This window comes from Aspergillus foveolatus (genome assembly GCF_047715535.1).
Source record: "Aspergillus foveolatus strain CBS 279.81 unplaced genomic scaffold BDW70scaffold_11, whole genome shotgun sequence".
Lineage (NCBI taxonomy): Eukaryota > Fungi > Ascomycota > Eurotiomycetes > Eurotiales > Aspergillaceae > Aspergillus > Aspergillus foveolatus.
Genome location: NW_027396075.1, coordinates 532,568 through 548,324, shown reverse-complemented (window position 1 = coordinate 548,324; position 15,757 = coordinate 532,568). Strand labels below are relative to the sequence as shown.

The window sequence follows — 15,757 nt, the reverse complement described above, 5'->3', positions numbered from 1 at the left end:
CGTAGACGATGACATCACGCCCTGGAACTGGGCTATCAAGGTTTTGGTTTAAGGCTGACGAGACGCGATACTTCCAGGTTACCTCCCATATAAGTATTATTTGGTTCCTTCGTTATTCTTTGTCCCTGACTCAACCTCGAGTAATCAACGAGCTGACAAAACCTATTTACAAACCCTTCCGTCCACTTCCTTTCAGGGTCCTAGGTTCCAACCAGACCCGACGCGACTCCAGCCCCTCATTTTTCTATTCTTCTGCCTTTCCTGATCCTCGTTCCCCTCCTCAATCGCATGCACTCTTCAAGTGCGTACTCTGCAGACCGTCAAAATGTCCATCAAACGGGCGTTATCCAAAATTAAACCGAAGCTGGAAGAGAATCTCCCGTCCCCTTCAAGCTCCCGGCAAGGCTCGTCATCTCGAACATCGTCGCCTCGTCGAAATATTCTGAGCAATTTCCTTCGCGATCGGGACTCTGCATCTTCTTCTGATGATATCTCCGACGATGCCTCTGGTGCAGGCAGCGTCAGTAAGAACCAACAGAAGCGGCTCGCTCGTCGCCAGCGGAAGAGCGAGCAGCGTTCTCGAATGAGCGAGGACATTGGCGGTTCCTCGGAGTCTGAGCGTCGTCACAAAGAAGAGATCGACCAGGCTATCCGGGAGGAGACTCCAGAGATGCGGGCACGGTATGGCGAACTGCCGCTGCTCCAATCGTCGACTCGAAAGCGAGAGAAACGGCTCGACTTTGACACAATCTCTGCGGATATGGTCGGTCAGCAGGTGTTCTTCCAGGCAAGACTGCATATCATCCGTCGTATGAGTGCGAAGCTGGTTTTCCTGGTCTTTCGGCAACAACTGTCGACTTTCCAGGGTGTTCTGCACGAGGAGCCCGGCGTCAAATCCATTGCCATGATTCAATGGGCTGAGCACCTGAAGACGGGCTGCATTGTTCAGGTCCGCGGCACAATCAAGGCTCCCGATGTCCCTGTCTTGGGATGTACAGTGCATGACGTCGAAGTAGATATTGACGAGGTCCACCTTGTTGTTCGTCGCGAAGACCCGGTTCCTTTCAGCGTCTATGAGGCAGAGATCCGCACTGCCGAGGAAGATCTCGTCGAAGGTCGTCGCAGCCATATTTCAGACCGCACCCGCCTGACAAACCGATTGCTCGACTTGCGCACTCCTACCTCCCAGTCCATCTTCCGCATCCAGTCCGCTGTTGGCAACCTCTTCCGGTCCGCTCTGGACGAACAAAGGTTCATAGAAATCCACACCCCGAAGTTACAAGGAGCTGCCACCGAGTCTGGTGCTAGCGTCTTCGACGTGAACTACTTCGGCCGAGATGCTTTCCTGGCCCAGAGCCCGCAACTTGCCAAACAAATGGCTATTGCAGCTGACTTCGGTCGCGTATATGAGATTGGTGCTGTTTTCCGTGCGGAGAATTCCAACACGCACCGCCATTTGACGGAGTACACTGGTCTGGATATTGAGATGTCGATCGAAGAGCACTATCACGAAATGCTGGAAGTGTTGGATGCCGTGATCAAGAATATTCTGAAGGGTATCTATACCCGTTACCGCCGGGAGATCGAGATCATCAAGCACCAATTTCCTTCGGAGGACCTTGTTTGGCTGGATGAAACTCCAATCATTCGTTTCAGCGATGGTATCAAGATGCTCAATGAATCAGGTTGGCGCGATGACGAAGGCAACCCGTTAGCTGAAGACAAGGACCTTGGTACTCGAGACGAAATCCGCCTAGGTGAGCTGGTCAAAGAGAAGTACAAGACCGATTACTATGTCCTCGACAAGTTCCCTGTTGATGCACGTCCTTTCTATGCGATGCCGGATCCAGATGATCCCCGTTTCACCAACTCGTTTGACATGTTCATTCGTGGCCAAGAAATTGTCTCTGGAGGCCAGCGTATCCATGATCCACATATGCTCGAAGAGAACATGCGTCGGGTGGGCATTAATCCGGACACGATGGAGGAGTACATGGAAGGTTTCCGCTGGGGAGCGCCGCCGCACGCAGGTGCTGGTATCGGTCTGGAACGGATGCTGATGCTTATCCTCAAGTTGGGTAATATCCGTCTTGCGTCTATGTTCCATCGCGATCCCAAGAGTTTCCCTGCCAAACCTCCCGCTTTGCAGCTGCGACACCCAGAATCGTCTACTATTGAGCCACCATGGGTAAAAGAGAGGAGGGGTGCCGTGGCCCAAAGTGAAAGTGAGCTACAGCCAATCGAACATTTAATTGCCAACTACGGCGATGCCACGTCCACCTCATGGGGTGACGAGCGATTTAAGATCTGGCGCGACATGGCCACTGGTGCTGCAGTTTCCTATGTGGTCAGCAGCAACAATTACGTCGTCATTCCAGGCAATCCATTGTGCGACGCGAGGCAGTATGGTCGGGTCATCTCTCAGTTCCTGCAATGGCTACGCCGTGAAACTAAATACAAGCCTATCTGGCTGTTGTGCTCTCCCGAGGTTGAGACTGTTCTCGGTGAGAAGCTCGGCTGGCGCAGCTTGTCCTGTATTGCCGAAGAGGTGGTAGAGCCTGCGCGTAACCAAGCTGCTATGGACGGCGAACTTGCCCGAAAAATTCGGCGCACAGAGAATGAGGGGGTCAAGATAGTGACTATGAACCAGGGTGAAATGGTGTCTGAAAGCGTCCGAGAGGCGATAGATAAGCGAATTGAAGACTGGAAGGCCAACCGCAAGGGAACCCAAGTGCATCTTTCAGACATCCACCCATGGCGCGACCACGAACACCGCTGGTACTTCTATGCAGTTGATAAAGAAGGAACAATCTGTGCCTTTGTCACCTTGGTCTTGATCTCGCCCACGTACGGCATGCAGGTCAAATACACCTTTGACTTCCCTGGGTCTCCAAACGGCGTTATTGAGTCCCTTATCACTCACGCTATTCAAACAGCCGGCCGCTCAGGCGTAAAGAAACTCACTTTTGGCGCTGGAGCAACCAACACCTTGACCCCTGGCCACAACATGCACGGCGCCAAAATGAAGATGCTTCAGCACACCTACGACGCCCTTGCGAAGCAATTCCATCTTGTCCGCAAGAGCGAGTTCCGCGCCAAACTGGGCGCCGAGGATGAACCGCTTTACATCGCCTACCCTCCCCACGGCCTCGGTCAGAAAGGCATTCGGGCCATTCTGCACTTTTTCGAAGATTAAACGGAGGATCAGAAACTTTACGCAATCTAATATACCATCGGGCATTCCTCACTTTTGTGTTTTGCTTTGGTTTTAGACAGAGTTGTTTTCTGGCCTCTCTCCTTTTCATTTGTTTACCGTCATGATCTTTTCGATTATTCCCCCATTTGTTGGCGAGATGTCTTCCTGTTTCAGGCGGATACATACACCTTTCAATGCCCATGTCGTTACGAATCAATAATACGCTGCCATACTTACGTATCTAATGCTTTCCTTTTTATCTTTCTGAGGACAGAACACGTATTTGATGTTAATGTAGAATGCTATTTGTTAACTGCATTTATGTTCCTTGGGTATTTTAGAAGCTACTGGCTTCGGTACAAACAGGCAGGATTTTTTGTTGGTCATATATGGCGTCGCAGGGCTTTCCCAGAGGCTGCGCAAAGTTCATGCAATCCAATAACGGTCGCCAAGTGGTTGTAGCACTGCTTCTTCCCGGGTTCTCAAACACCGTTTTCTCTGTCTTATTGAACCTTCTTTCCATCCGCCTGTTCATGGACACCAGTAGACCTCACCACACTTGCAAATTCGGTAGCGATCCACCTTGCTAGAACAACAGCCATACAGGAAACAATGCCTATCCAAGCCGCCGTCGGAACCAGGCTCTTAGGAAACACATTACCTAAGAATGGATCGAGGATGATATCTGCTAGTACGGGTGGGACGTTTTCCATCAATTTCTGGTCAAGCGAGAAATAATCTGCCGCGGCCGAAATCTGAAGAAGTAGCACCGAGTCCGGCTCTAGTGCTGTATCTACAACAGCCGAAACAGCACCCTGGCGATTGAGCGAGATCACTGCAGGCGAGTAGGAGTTTAGGGCGTCGAAAAGAGCGCGGTCTTCTAGGACTTCTGGTATGGTATATGTTGATAGAGTAAATGCGGTTGGTTGCTATTTATTCAAAAGTCTAAAAGTCAGTTCAGGCCAGAATAAGATGCTCAACTTATAAACGGTGAAGACGTACAGTAGCCAGCCAGCAAATGCGCACCTCGTACCGCTGTCCTGGTTCCAGGTTTTTAAGAAAATACCAGGAATCTGTGCCATGCACCTCAGCATTCGTCGGGAATGAGGCATTGAGTCTCGTCCGGAGCATGCCACTTGCGGGCGTAAGGCGTTCGAGCCCTAGCTCATCGAGGTTTAAGTCCGTAGAGCGTGCCGAGGGTGCGATGAAAATAGTTTTTTCGACATTGGCTCTGGCAAAAAAGGATAGGAGGAAAATTACGTATATGTATATAAGAAGCATCTTGAATGTATCCGCATGGTTCGCTGGATGCGCTTGCGAATGGACCGATTCGCTCAATTTAGCATTGAGATCTGTGATGAATATCGTAGTGCTTCGAGTCAGAGAATACACTCGGTGAATGCACGATATGATGGCTCTCAAATGCAGTTATCCATCAGCGTCATGACCGCGAAGTCAAGACCTATTGTTCAAGATGAATGAGCGATTGAAGTCAATAAAGATAATTTCCAGATAAATCATGTAACATATCCATACATGATCCCGCGTCTGAGCTTCCAACCCCGATCGAACAGCTGCTGCGTCATGCAGCACGTGACTAGATATCGCTTACTCATCTCTCACCGCTAGGAGCGACGCGGGTCCTTGGCAGCCAATCAAACCAGGCACTAGCAACGCGACCCAGAAAGGATGGATCAACAACTTCAAAAGGACAGCAAAAGAGGATAAGTGACAGCGCATAAACGACGACAACAACAAAAAAAATTGTCCCCAGCAAATTGAATTGTCCGATCGGCCGGATCCTAAGCAATTGCTTTTGCTGCTAAAAATCCGCCGTTGCCAATAGTGAGTTTGCGGTGCTCCCACCAGTTCCAAGCGGTTTTCACTCTCTCGGTTCCCCCCTCTGTTGTTCCCCCCATATCTCTTCCTCGCTTTTTGTGGTTCCCGCCTACTATTATTTACCCAACCCCTGAAGCCCGTCCAGAACTCCAGATCGTCCGCTGGGCCTAGTTTTCTGTTCTTCTCTCGTTCTCCAATTTCTACCCTTTCCATCTCACCCATCACCTCTAACCCTCACCACCCACCTAGACAAGATGAGAGAAGTCATTAGTTTGAACGGTGCGTTTTGTGACCCGTGCCCCTCGCTTGTTTTGTTCTGCTAACGCTTTCCCTGCTCTCCAGTCGGCCAGGCCGGTTGTCAGATCGCCAATTCCTGCTGGGAGGTAAATCACGTCTATGATATTTTGGAGGAAAGGGGGAGGAAGAAGAAAATTCGTTGGCGTCGGATGTGTGGAAAAAACGAAGCGTGCTGACTTTTCTGGTCGTTTAGCTTTACTGCCTTGAACACGGCATCCAGGTACGTGTAACCGGGGACGAGATGGAGATTCGATGCTTTGAGCTGCTCTTGATTTGCCCATCGTCATTATCTGACTATGTGTTATGTTGGCTGACCGACTGTTTAGCCCGATGGATACTTGACCGAAGAACGCAAGAAGGAAGACCCTGACCACGGATTCAGCACTTTCTTCTCCGAGACTGGTACGCATTTGTAACAAGTACGCGATGTTCTTTGCGATCTCGCTCTTCTGACACGCCTGCTGTATCCTAGGCCAAGGAAAATATGTTCCACGTACCATCTATGCTGATCTTGAGCCCAACGTCGTCGATGAGGTCCGCACTGGCACCTACCGCAGCCTTTTCCATCCCGAGAATTTGATCACCGGCAAGGAGGATGCCTCAAACAACTACGCTCGTGGTCACTACACCGTCGGTAAGGAGATGATTGACCAGGTTCTTGACAAAGTCCGCCGCATGGCCGACTCTTGCTCTGGTCTTCAGGGCTTCCTCGTCTTCCACTCCTTTGGTGGTGGTACCGGTTCCGGTTTCGGTGCTCTGTTGATGGAGCGTCTCTCTGTCGACTACGGCAAGAAGTCCAAGCTTGAGTTCTGCGTCTACCCCGCCCCTCAGAACGCTACCTCCGTTGTCGAGCCCTACAACTCTATCCTCACCACCCACACCACCCTCGAGCACTCCGACTGCAGCTTCATGGTTGACAATGAGGCTATCTACGACATCTGCCGCCGCAACCTTGGCATTGAGCGCCCCAGCTATGAGAACCTGAACCGTCTGATCGCCCAGGTTGTCTCATCCATCACCGCTTCTCTGCGTTTCGATGGCTCCCTCAACGTTGATCTGAACGAATTCCAGACCAACCTTGTTCCCTACCCCCGTATCCACTTCCCTCTGGTGGCCTACTCTCCTGTCATCTCTGCCGACAAAGCCTCTCACGAAGCCAACTCCGTCCAGGACATCACCATGTCTTGCTTCGAGCCTAACAACCAGATGGTCAAGTGTGACCCTCGCAACGGCAAGTACATGGCCACTTGCTTGCTGTACCGTGGTGATGTCGTCCCCAAGGAGACCCACGCTGCCGTCGCTACCCTTAAGACCAAGCGCACTATCCAGTTCGTCGACTGGTGCCCCACTGGTTTCAAGATTGGTATCTGCTACCAGCCTCCCCAGCAGGTCCCCAACGGAGACCTCGCCAAGGTCAACCGTGCTGTGTATGTTCTTGTCTTACCCCTTGAGAAAGAGAAATCTGAATCTAATTCGTGCATAGTTGCATGCTTTCTAACACCACCGCCATCTCCGAGGCCTGGTCCGCTCTCGACCACAAGTTCGACCTCATGTACTCCAAGCGTGCTTTCGTTCACTGGTACGTTGGTGAGGGTATGGAGGAAGGTGAATTCTCTGAGGCCCGTGAGGATCTTGCCGCCCTGGAGCGCGACTACGAGGAAGTCGCCAGCGACTCCCTGGAGGAGGAGGGTGAGGAAGTTGAGTACTAAGTGTAATGCTTCTTTAATGATTCTATTGGGAGCCAGGGTAGCCTAGGTGATACGCTGGCGACATGCAAATAGGAGAACTTGGCTTAGTACAGACTACTTGTGGCTTTTCTGTTGATATATTTTTAATATTCCCGAAACAGCGAAAATTTACCTCTCGTTGACTATTAAATCTGCTGGCTTTGCTAGGGAGAGTGGTGGTGAATGCGTAAGCTTCGAAGGAGTACTGTGAGATGCAATGTAACAAGCGTAACGGTATCACGAAATGTATTCAAATTCATGACGCCTTGTGAACTGTTGAAATATATTCAAGCAGACTCTACAGTTCGTAGATCGGAATTTAGACAGCAACCGGCCCCAGGAACAGGAGGTCGAGTAAAGGCGGCACTGACCGCCCAGCCAACGCGGCCCCCTCGAACGACATCACCCCAAACCCAAACCCAAGGCGCCTATTCACTCCAACCGAACCCCAATTCTAATAATAATCTCCCTACTACTCTGATACCCCTGTTGGAATCCTTTTTTTCAAACCCTTTCCATCTTCGGTCGCGTGTGGGCTTGACTAATTCACTTTCCTATTTCGACCTCCATTCAACCCCATACATTCCGCTCCGAAATAGCTGTCGCCTGGCCCGACCATCTATGCTCGTCAACTGACATTCGTCCCGCTCCATACACTATTCCGCACATACATAACGTTGGCTTAAGGAGGGACTTGCTCCTTGTGAGCTTTCATGATGGCTGACAACTGTAAGTCCTTACAACCAGAGCCTGCTCGTATTGCGAGGAGCCCTTGCAGCTCTCAGGAGACTGCCTGGGTAGCGATATGTTTACGAACGGAACTGACGGACGCCTGCTCCCTCAACAGCGCGGCAACCGAATCTGAACTTGACTCCCGAAGAGAAGCGAGTCTTCTACCAGCTCTTCCAAGCTGCCGATACAACAAACCTTGGCGTTATTACAGGCGAGATCGCCGTCCCGTTCTTCGAGAAGACCAAGCTTCCCCCGGAAACCCTCGGATTGGTATGTCGAAATCCCAGCTTCGTTAAGTGCGCAAGACGCATTTCGTCTAATGGTTTGATTCGTTTCGCGACGTTAGATATGGCAAATTGCGGATAAGGAGAACAGGGGGCTTTTGACTCCCTCTGGGTTTGGCATCGTGATGCGGTTGATAGGACACGCTCAGGCTGGTCGCGCACCCACGGATGAGCTGGCATTACAACGTAAGTGATCTTGCAGTCTGGAACCGCTTCATTGGCTACGTTCCGGGATGTCCCCGTGGCTTCGGCGTGGTGCTGACGAACTATAGCTGGTCCGTTACCTAAATTCGAAGGGATTACAGTTGATGCCGCTGCGCCTTCTCCGCGCGATGCTGGCGCAAGCAGTCCGCAACCAGCCCCGGGCCCCATTCGAGTTCCACCTCTGAACCCCGAGGATGTCAACAAGTTCGTTTCATTGTTTGAGAAGTCTGACGTTGCCAGAAGCGGAACTATATCTGGTAAGCATAGATCTGGCCCCATGGATCCTGCTTTACGTTGACGTGTGAACTCTACCCACCAGGCGAAACCGCGAAACAGATCTTCGAACGCGCAAGACTCCCGAATGAGATCCTGGGCCGGATATGGAATCTGGCGGACACCAAACAACGCGGAGTACTTGATGCGACGGAGTTCATTATCGCCATGCACTTGCTAACTTCGTTTAAATCTGGTATTATGAGAGGAATTCCTCAAGTCCTGCCTCCGGGTTTATACGAAGCAGCTGCTCGACGAGGTGCTAGCCGCCCTTCCTTCAGTGGCCCAAGGCCTGGACTCGATGTTCCTCCTGTACCGGCAATCCCCAAACAATTCACAGGACCTCAACGGACCCAAAGCCCCATCAATAGGCAACAGTTTGGGACCCCTCTTTCAACACAATCGACTGGTAGCGACTGGCTTATTTCTCCGCAGGAGAAACTCCAGTTTGACAACTACTTCAATACTGTCGATACGACGAAATCTGGGGTTATAAGCGGCGATCAAGCTGTTGCGTTCTTTACAAAGGCGCAGCTACCCGAGGAGACCTTGGCGCAGATTTGGGATCTTGCGGATATTGATGCTGATGGCCAGTTAACGAGGGATGAATTTGCCGTTGCCATGTATTTGATTCGCCAGCAATTCACCAACAAGGGCCCCCTGCCGCAGACTTTACCACCCGCTTTAATACCCCCAAGTATGCGCCGACCCAGTTCCACGCACGCAGCGCCGGTCCCTGCTCCAGTTGCAGCTTCGTCCCACCCTCCTGCTCCGGTTCACACTGCTGCAGATGACCTATTCGGACTCGATCCATTTGCAACAGGTCCCGCACCCTCGGCTCCGGCTCCTGTTCCTGCTCAAGTTCCACAGTCCACGGGGAACTCAAATTCACCTTTCGCAACTCCGAGCTCACCAACCCGCCAAACGTCTCCACCGGGCAGCGCAACAGCCTTCCAACCTTTCATCCCCACATCAACGTTCGGGCAAAGTCTGCAACCGCAGGCAACTGGTGCATCATCCGTTCCTTCCACAGCCAAATCTCCTCAACCCTCCGATGACCTTCTCGGGGACAATGATCCTGAAGAATCTAACAAGTTGACGCAAGAGACTACCGAGCTTGCCAACTTATCCAATCAGATCGGCTCCCTTGCGAATGAGATGCAAAACGTCCAGACAAAACGAAGTGCTACCGAGCAGGAGCTATCCCAGACCTCTCAGCAAAAACGTGATTTTGAATCTCGTCTTGCGCAAGCTCGCGCAATGTACGAGCAAGAGGTCAAGCATTTTAAAGAGTTGGAGGAACGTCTGAGAACCTCGAAAGCCGAAACGACCAAACTGCAGCAGGAGTACGCTTTGATTGACGGCAGTAGACAGGATCTTCAGAACCAGTACAACCAGGTGTCTGCGGCTCTTGCGGCTGATCAGCAGGAAAATGCAAGCCTGAAGGAGAAAATCCGGGAAGCTAATGCGGCAGTGGCTCAGCTGAAGCCTGCATTGGAGAAGATTCGTTCCGAGGCACGGCAACAGAAGGGCTTGGCAGCAATTAATAAGAAGCAACTGGCTACCGTGGAGGGAGAACGGGATAAGATTCAAGAAGAAATCGGCGAGTTATCGAAGGAGCAAACAGTGGAGCCCGAGAGGGTTGCGTCCCCTGTCAGCAACCCTCCTAGAGTGGCAAGCCCGGCTACCTCTACAACTAGCCAGCAAACTAATCCCTTCTTCAAACGCACGATGACTGGCTCGAGTGAGAGCAATAACGTTACTTCTCCCCAGATCTCGAACGACCAGCAACGTGCTTTTGATAATCTCTTCGGCCCTTCCTTCGGCGCTGCTCCAGCAACGGCTGTGACTCCTCCTCCCCCGACTTCGTTCCGTGCCGATTCTCGAACGGACTCAGTAAGGTCTCCGTCCGGCTCTGGAGTTCCAACCCCTTCAATATCTCCTCCTCCATCCTCGGCTGGTGCGTTCGGCTCGGAGCCACCACCTCCGGCTCTATCTAGGCAGATGACCCCAAATGCTCTTCCATTGACTGGAACGTTCTCTGAGACCACTTCCACCAAGGTTTCTCCACCAATTAGTCGATTCGGTACCCAAGAAGCATCTAGCGTTGGAACTCCATCTCAAGCCGATGGCAGTGACGCTCGCCCCACCTCTGCCTCTCCGTTCGATGAGACAGAGGATTCCAAGGAGCGATTTCCCACGGTGCCTGGCGCCTTTGAGACCTCTTCGGGAGCCACTACGTCTCAAGGTAGTGAGGAAGCAGCTGATACAAAGGATCCAAGCTTTGACGAACTGTTTGGCGGACCGGCTCATCAACGGTCTAAATCACAGCAGAATAATGATTTCGAAGAGGCTTTTGCTGCTATGAAGGCACCTAACGCGGCAAATACCCAAGGAGCGCCAGAGTCTGAGTTCCCGCCTATCCGTGAGATTGATGATGACGATGATGACAGCACAGATAGTGAAACACAGTTGGGTTTTGACGATAACTTTACGCCTGTCTTCCCTCAGAATCATGCAGCCTCGAAATCAGACCAGATCGAGCCATCGCAACTTGCTGCTTTCCCGGTTCCGGGGGCATCAAGTACCCCGACTGGGCCTCCTCCTGCTGCGGAAGCGCAACCCAGTCCTCCAAAGTATGATGAGGACGCTGAAAAACAAGCTTCAGGAAACATTCCACCAGAGTTTGGTGGCTTGCTTCCGGGAAGGGCTGACCCAACTCTTCCCCCGGACGCTCCTCATTCAGTAGAGACTACAACCGGAGCGCCTATTGTCGGCGGAGAGGCTCAGAATAACGCCACAAAAGCAGCGCCGCCTGCTCAAGCCCCAAACGGAGGCAAGGCGCCTGATTTCGAAGCCGCCTTCTCAGGATTGAACCTTGCCCCCGCAAAGGAGGCAGATGACGATGATGATGATGACGACTTCCCTCAGTCTGAAGGCAAACCTAACATGGATTTTGATTTCTCGTTTGATTCCGGAGCTTCCCAGCATGAGAAGGCTGCCGCTCCCACCAGCACATCTGGAACTGCGAGCTCCGACTTCTTCAGCTTCGATCAAAATGCCCATGCTTCCGCGTCCTCTGGCCCGGTAAACCCCAACGCGAAATCCGAAGATCACGATTGGGACGCTCTCTTTGCTCCACTGGATAATATGAAATCACCAGGCACAGAGGCAACAAACGCAACTGCGCCTTCAGCCTCTTCCCCCAACTCGAAGCAACCTGGCTGGGCCCTTCAGACTGACACACAGGATGACCCCAACCTCCAGCGCCTTACAGGAATGGGCTTCCCCAGGGACGCCTCCCTTGCAGCCCTGGAACAATTCGACTACAATATTGACAAGGTATGTTGCCCTTCGATCTCCAACCGACTTGCCTGAGCTAACCCTTCTCCGTAACAGGCCATCGATCATCTCACGTCCAAATCGTAATTCCACCCATGCACCGAATCGAACTCCTTATCCGAAAGAGTATATTATCCTCCCAATGCAATGGTCACGCCCCTATTTACAATTGCACATAGCCTAATTCTCTCACTATCTTATCCATTTCCCTTTTGTCACCATCTTCCCTATCCTAGCCCTGCGTTCATTTTACTCTCACTCTACGCTTCTACTGTATCTTGTTTCTGTCTCAGTTTGCAAGTGTCATGTACATCCATGGCCTTTCTCTGTTGCGGCAACCGATTTGTATCGGTCAATGCTTATATATTTACCCCACGTGTATGGCTATCAGATGTAATATAGGATCGGGCTACGGGACCGCGAGAACGCTGGAGTGTCTGGCGGTTAGTCATAATCAAACCAATACCTATAACTGCTTGTTTGCGTGTGACGAGCAGTGTAGTAGATGCTCGAGTAAATGTCGCCAAGGTCAAGCATTTATTGGGCAAAGCAGGTTGCGGAAGAGCAATTTATGGACATGAACATTGCGCGCTTAATGATTATAGTTCCATAGTGCGGATATTCTATATTTTAGTACCCTGACTTACAGATGCCAGTGTTCATACCACCAAGTTTCGAGGTCTCGAAGTACGAGATGCATAACAATAGAATACCCATACATAGTACTCATCTATCATCAACACTGTGCACGTTCTTTACGAAGTTTGTCCATCTTCCATAATCCTATGTCCTCCCTCTCGGCTGTTCTCGAACTCTGCTCATGCTGTTCTGATCGTCGTTGCAAAGCCACGACTAGCATCATATTTAGCACGGACTCTCAGAAAGGCCGATTGGAGAAGCTTACCAAGATCATCAAGAACACGCTGAGATACCGAGTCCCTTTTCTGGAAAAAGCTCAAGTGCATGATGTCGTCAAAAGTCTGGGAACGCTGCAGCAGGAAGTAGACCCCTCCCATAACGCAGAACACGCCGAGCGAAAATACCCAGATACGAACGATGGCGACAATCGAAGTCTGTCCACCAACGAACCAACCGAAGTAGCAAAAGAAACTTGCAACGAGATCAACTACAAAAATGGCTGCCGCCAGCTGCCATGACGGCAGAGAAGACCAAAACGGGCCATTGGATCTAGTAATAAATATTAACCAATTCTCAGTGAGAGATATCTCAAGGAAGAGAACTTCGTCGCGTTTCCCGTAATTTTGTACGATCCCTGCATGTTCGCCCGCATGCATCATAGTGGTCAGTGCAATCCATGTCCCCACGGCTAGAACAATACCCAGTATGACGGACAGGCCCCATAACTTTGGGAGATTCCACTTCACCGGCGTCTTTGAGTACGGTGCATTGTCGTAAGCTATTGCCAGGGTTGCAATGTCTGCGAAAATTGCAATGAAGACCACAAGCTGCAGGTTCAGGCTTTCGTTCATTATCGCAATCCAGAGCCCGAGGAATATCTCGAGATGCAGAGATAACGCGATGCGATAGATCACATATGCATGCATGCGGTGGAATATTTGACGGGAAGTCTTCAGAGCGTCAATAATCGCTGATAGGCCAGGCGCGAGGAAAACGATATCAGCAGCAGACCGAGCAGCGTCTGATGCGCCTTCGACGGCAATTCCAGTGTCAGCCTTCTTGAGCGATGGTGCATCATTAACACCATCCCCTGTCATTGCCACCAAGTATCCTCGTTGCTGCAGGATATCCACGACATTATACTTATGCTGGGGCCAAACCTCCGCAAACCCGTCTGCGGCTTCAACATAGTTGTAAAGTTCAGACCCAGTCAGGTCACCGCCGCCTCCAAGACCGAGTTTATCCGAATTGTAGACGTTGGTTCCCAACCCTAACTCACGTGAAGTCTCGCGCGCAATAGGTACAGCGTCCCCAGTGAGCATCTTTATCGATAGTCCGAGCGTCTTCGCTTCATTAATAGTCGCCGCAGTGTCATCGCGTGGAGGGTCAGAGCATGGCACTATCCCAAGAATCTCCCATTCCCCACCCGCAGGTTTCCGAGCAACACCAAGGGAACGAAAGCCACGCTGGGCGAACTCGTCCATCTTGTCAGAGTATCCTTTCTCAACACTCTCTGGGATCTGCTGCTCCTCCGAAACCGTCTTGAGAACCCACAAAGGCGCCCCCTTGACGCAGGTGATCTCCTGGCCTTCTGGAGATAGCACCACGGCGGTGACCTTTTTGGAGACCGGATCAAATGGGTGGAATTGCTTAATCTTGTAATGAGAGAGAGCATCTTTAGCACGCGGATAATTTGGAAGTGCTTTAATAAATGCCTTGTCAATAGCATCCATGCCCTTCAGCTTCCTTGAAGCTGCTAAACAAGCGGTCAACATGAGGTCATTGGGATCCACGCCAGCCACTGTGTAGGGATCTGAGAGGGTTAGTTTGTTCTTGGTTAGGGTTCCGGTTTTGTCGGAGCAGAGAACCTCTACCCCAGCCAAAGATTCTATGGCGGAGAGTCTTTGTACGATTGCCTGTCGTTTGGCAAGATAGGCAGCACCTACAGCCATTGTTGTGGTAACGACAGCGGGCAGGCCAACAGGTACTCCAATCATAGTGATGGCCAGCGTGAATTCGAGGATTGTAACAGTCTCGTTCGAACGGTAGAAAGATGACACCCAGACGACGATCAAGGTGAGTACCACCAACACAAGAAGGGTAGCACCAATACGGTTGAGTACCTCTGTAAAATGGCCAGAATTCGACGACGCAGACTTGACCAGGGCGGCTGTCTTCCCCATAAATGTGTAATCACCAGTAGCCGTAACAACGAGATATGCATGGCCACGCTTCACCACAGATGAGGCGTAGCAAACTTCGCCCTTGCATTTGTTAACGGCCAGAGATTCGCCGGTCACTGAGGATTGGTCGATTTGCAGTAAATGGTTCGTCTTAACACGGCCGTCGGCGGGAACGATCGTGCCCTGCTAGGAGTAAGCCTTCGCCGTCTTCAACCAGCCATGATATGGACAATACCTCATCGATCTTCAGAACATCACCCGGTACAACTTCAGTGGCGTCAATGTCAGTTAGTCGACCGTCGCGGACCACAATAGCTTTCAGAGCTAACGACTTTTTGAGTTCCTCCACTATTGATCCTGCTTGGTATTCCTGGATGAAGCCAACAGTGGCATTAAGAAGAAGGAGAGCACATATCACCCCAAAATCAACCCAGTCTCGTAGCCCAATAGCTAGGATTGCAGCACCCTATAACCAATCAGCCTCAGAGATGATGGAAGTCGGGCAAAATGAGCTCTGTTACTGACCTCCATCACGAATTGAACCGGGCCAACAAAGAAGGACAAGAACTTCTTGAACATATTCTCCTTCTCCTCTTTCAACTGATTGGGTCCATACTTTTTGCGGCGCTGTGCTGCCTCGACAGAAGTGAGACCAGTCGTTATATCGGTGTCAAACTGCGCCTCCATTCCAGGAACCCGGCTTCCAGAGTCCATACTCTTTCGACTAGGATTATCGTGGAGTCCATCCTGAGACTCAAGCTCGTCAATGAGGTCGTCAATATCCTGCTCTCTATCGTCATCACAATCAGGATAGGCCATTGAAGATATTTTTTCTGAGGATATGAGGACAGTCTTTGCTTCAATGGTATCCATTTTGTCAGTTTGCACGGCAGCGGGCGGAGGGGCCCCGAAAGCGTTTGTCGGATTGAGGTTCGGGACATCCATCTGCTGTCAAGGTAAATATGCAGGCTAGACAATATACTCCGCCTAGGCACCCGTGAATGTAAGGAAATATCTTCAGGCTGGACGTGGAATTCGCCA

The 15,757-nt window shown here is 51.2% G+C and overlaps 5 protein-coding genes across 5 annotated transcripts; 3 read left to right on the top strand and 2 right to left on the bottom strand.

The window, feature by feature from the left end:
- Window positions 1–107: 107 nt before the first annotated feature.
- erdS (aspartyl-tRNA synthetase, cytoplasmic) lies at window positions 108–3,447 on the top strand. Its single transcript, XM_073737176.1, has one exon. It carries the CDS (start codon window positions 326–328, stop codon window positions 3,194–3,196), a length of 2,871 nt encoding a protein of 956 aa, XP_073598346.1. The 5' UTR covers window positions 108–325; the 3' UTR covers window positions 3,197–3,447.
- BDW70DRAFT_13819 (uncharacterized protein) lies at window positions 3,448–4,707 on the bottom strand. Its single transcript, XM_073737175.1, has 2 exons — window positions 4,199–4,707; window positions 3,448–4,125 (listed from the first exon to the last, which is right to left on the bottom strand). The coding sequence occupies exons 1-2, from the start codon at window positions 4,475–4,477 to the stop codon at window positions 3,700–3,702; spliced, it is 705 nt and encodes a 234-aa protein (XP_073598345.1). The 5' UTR covers window positions 4,478–4,707; the 3' UTR covers window positions 3,448–3,699.
- Window positions 4,708–5,047: 340 nt separating this feature from the next.
- BDW70DRAFT_131951 (tubulin alpha chain) lies at window positions 5,048–7,210 on the top strand. Its single transcript, XM_073736075.1, has 6 exons — window positions 5,048–5,314; window positions 5,378–5,418; window positions 5,526–5,552; window positions 5,659–5,734; window positions 5,805–6,759; window positions 6,816–7,210. Exons 1-6 carry the CDS (start codon window positions 5,290–5,292, stop codon window positions 7,039–7,041), a joined length of 1,350 nt encoding a protein of 449 aa, XP_073598344.1. The 5' UTR covers window positions 5,048–5,289; the 3' UTR covers window positions 7,042–7,210.
- Window positions 7,211–7,493: 283 nt separating this feature from the next.
- Window positions 7,494–12,493, top strand: BDW70DRAFT_131950 (EF hand domain protein). The gene is made up of 6 exons (XM_073736074.1): window positions 7,494–7,788; window positions 7,907–8,061; window positions 8,138–8,261; window positions 8,348–8,536; window positions 8,599–11,894; window positions 11,952–12,493. Exons 1-6 carry the CDS (start codon window positions 7,773–7,775, stop codon window positions 11,979–11,981), a joined length of 3,810 nt encoding a protein of 1,269 aa, XP_073598343.1. The 5' UTR covers window positions 7,494–7,772; the 3' UTR covers window positions 11,982–12,493.
- A 137-nt stretch (window positions 12,494–12,630) lies between these two features.
- Window positions 12,631–15,589, bottom strand: BDW70DRAFT_148648 (plasma-membrane proton-efflux P-type ATPase; the record flags this gene model as incomplete). The annotated part of the gene is made up of 4 exons (XM_073738898.1): window positions 12,631–12,746; window positions 12,799–14,899; window positions 14,952–15,182; window positions 15,242–15,589. 4 exons carry the CDS (start codon window positions 15,587–15,589, stop codon window positions 12,631–12,633), a joined length of 2,796 nt encoding a protein of 931 aa, XP_073598342.1.
- Window positions 15,590–15,757: the final 168 nt, after the last annotated feature.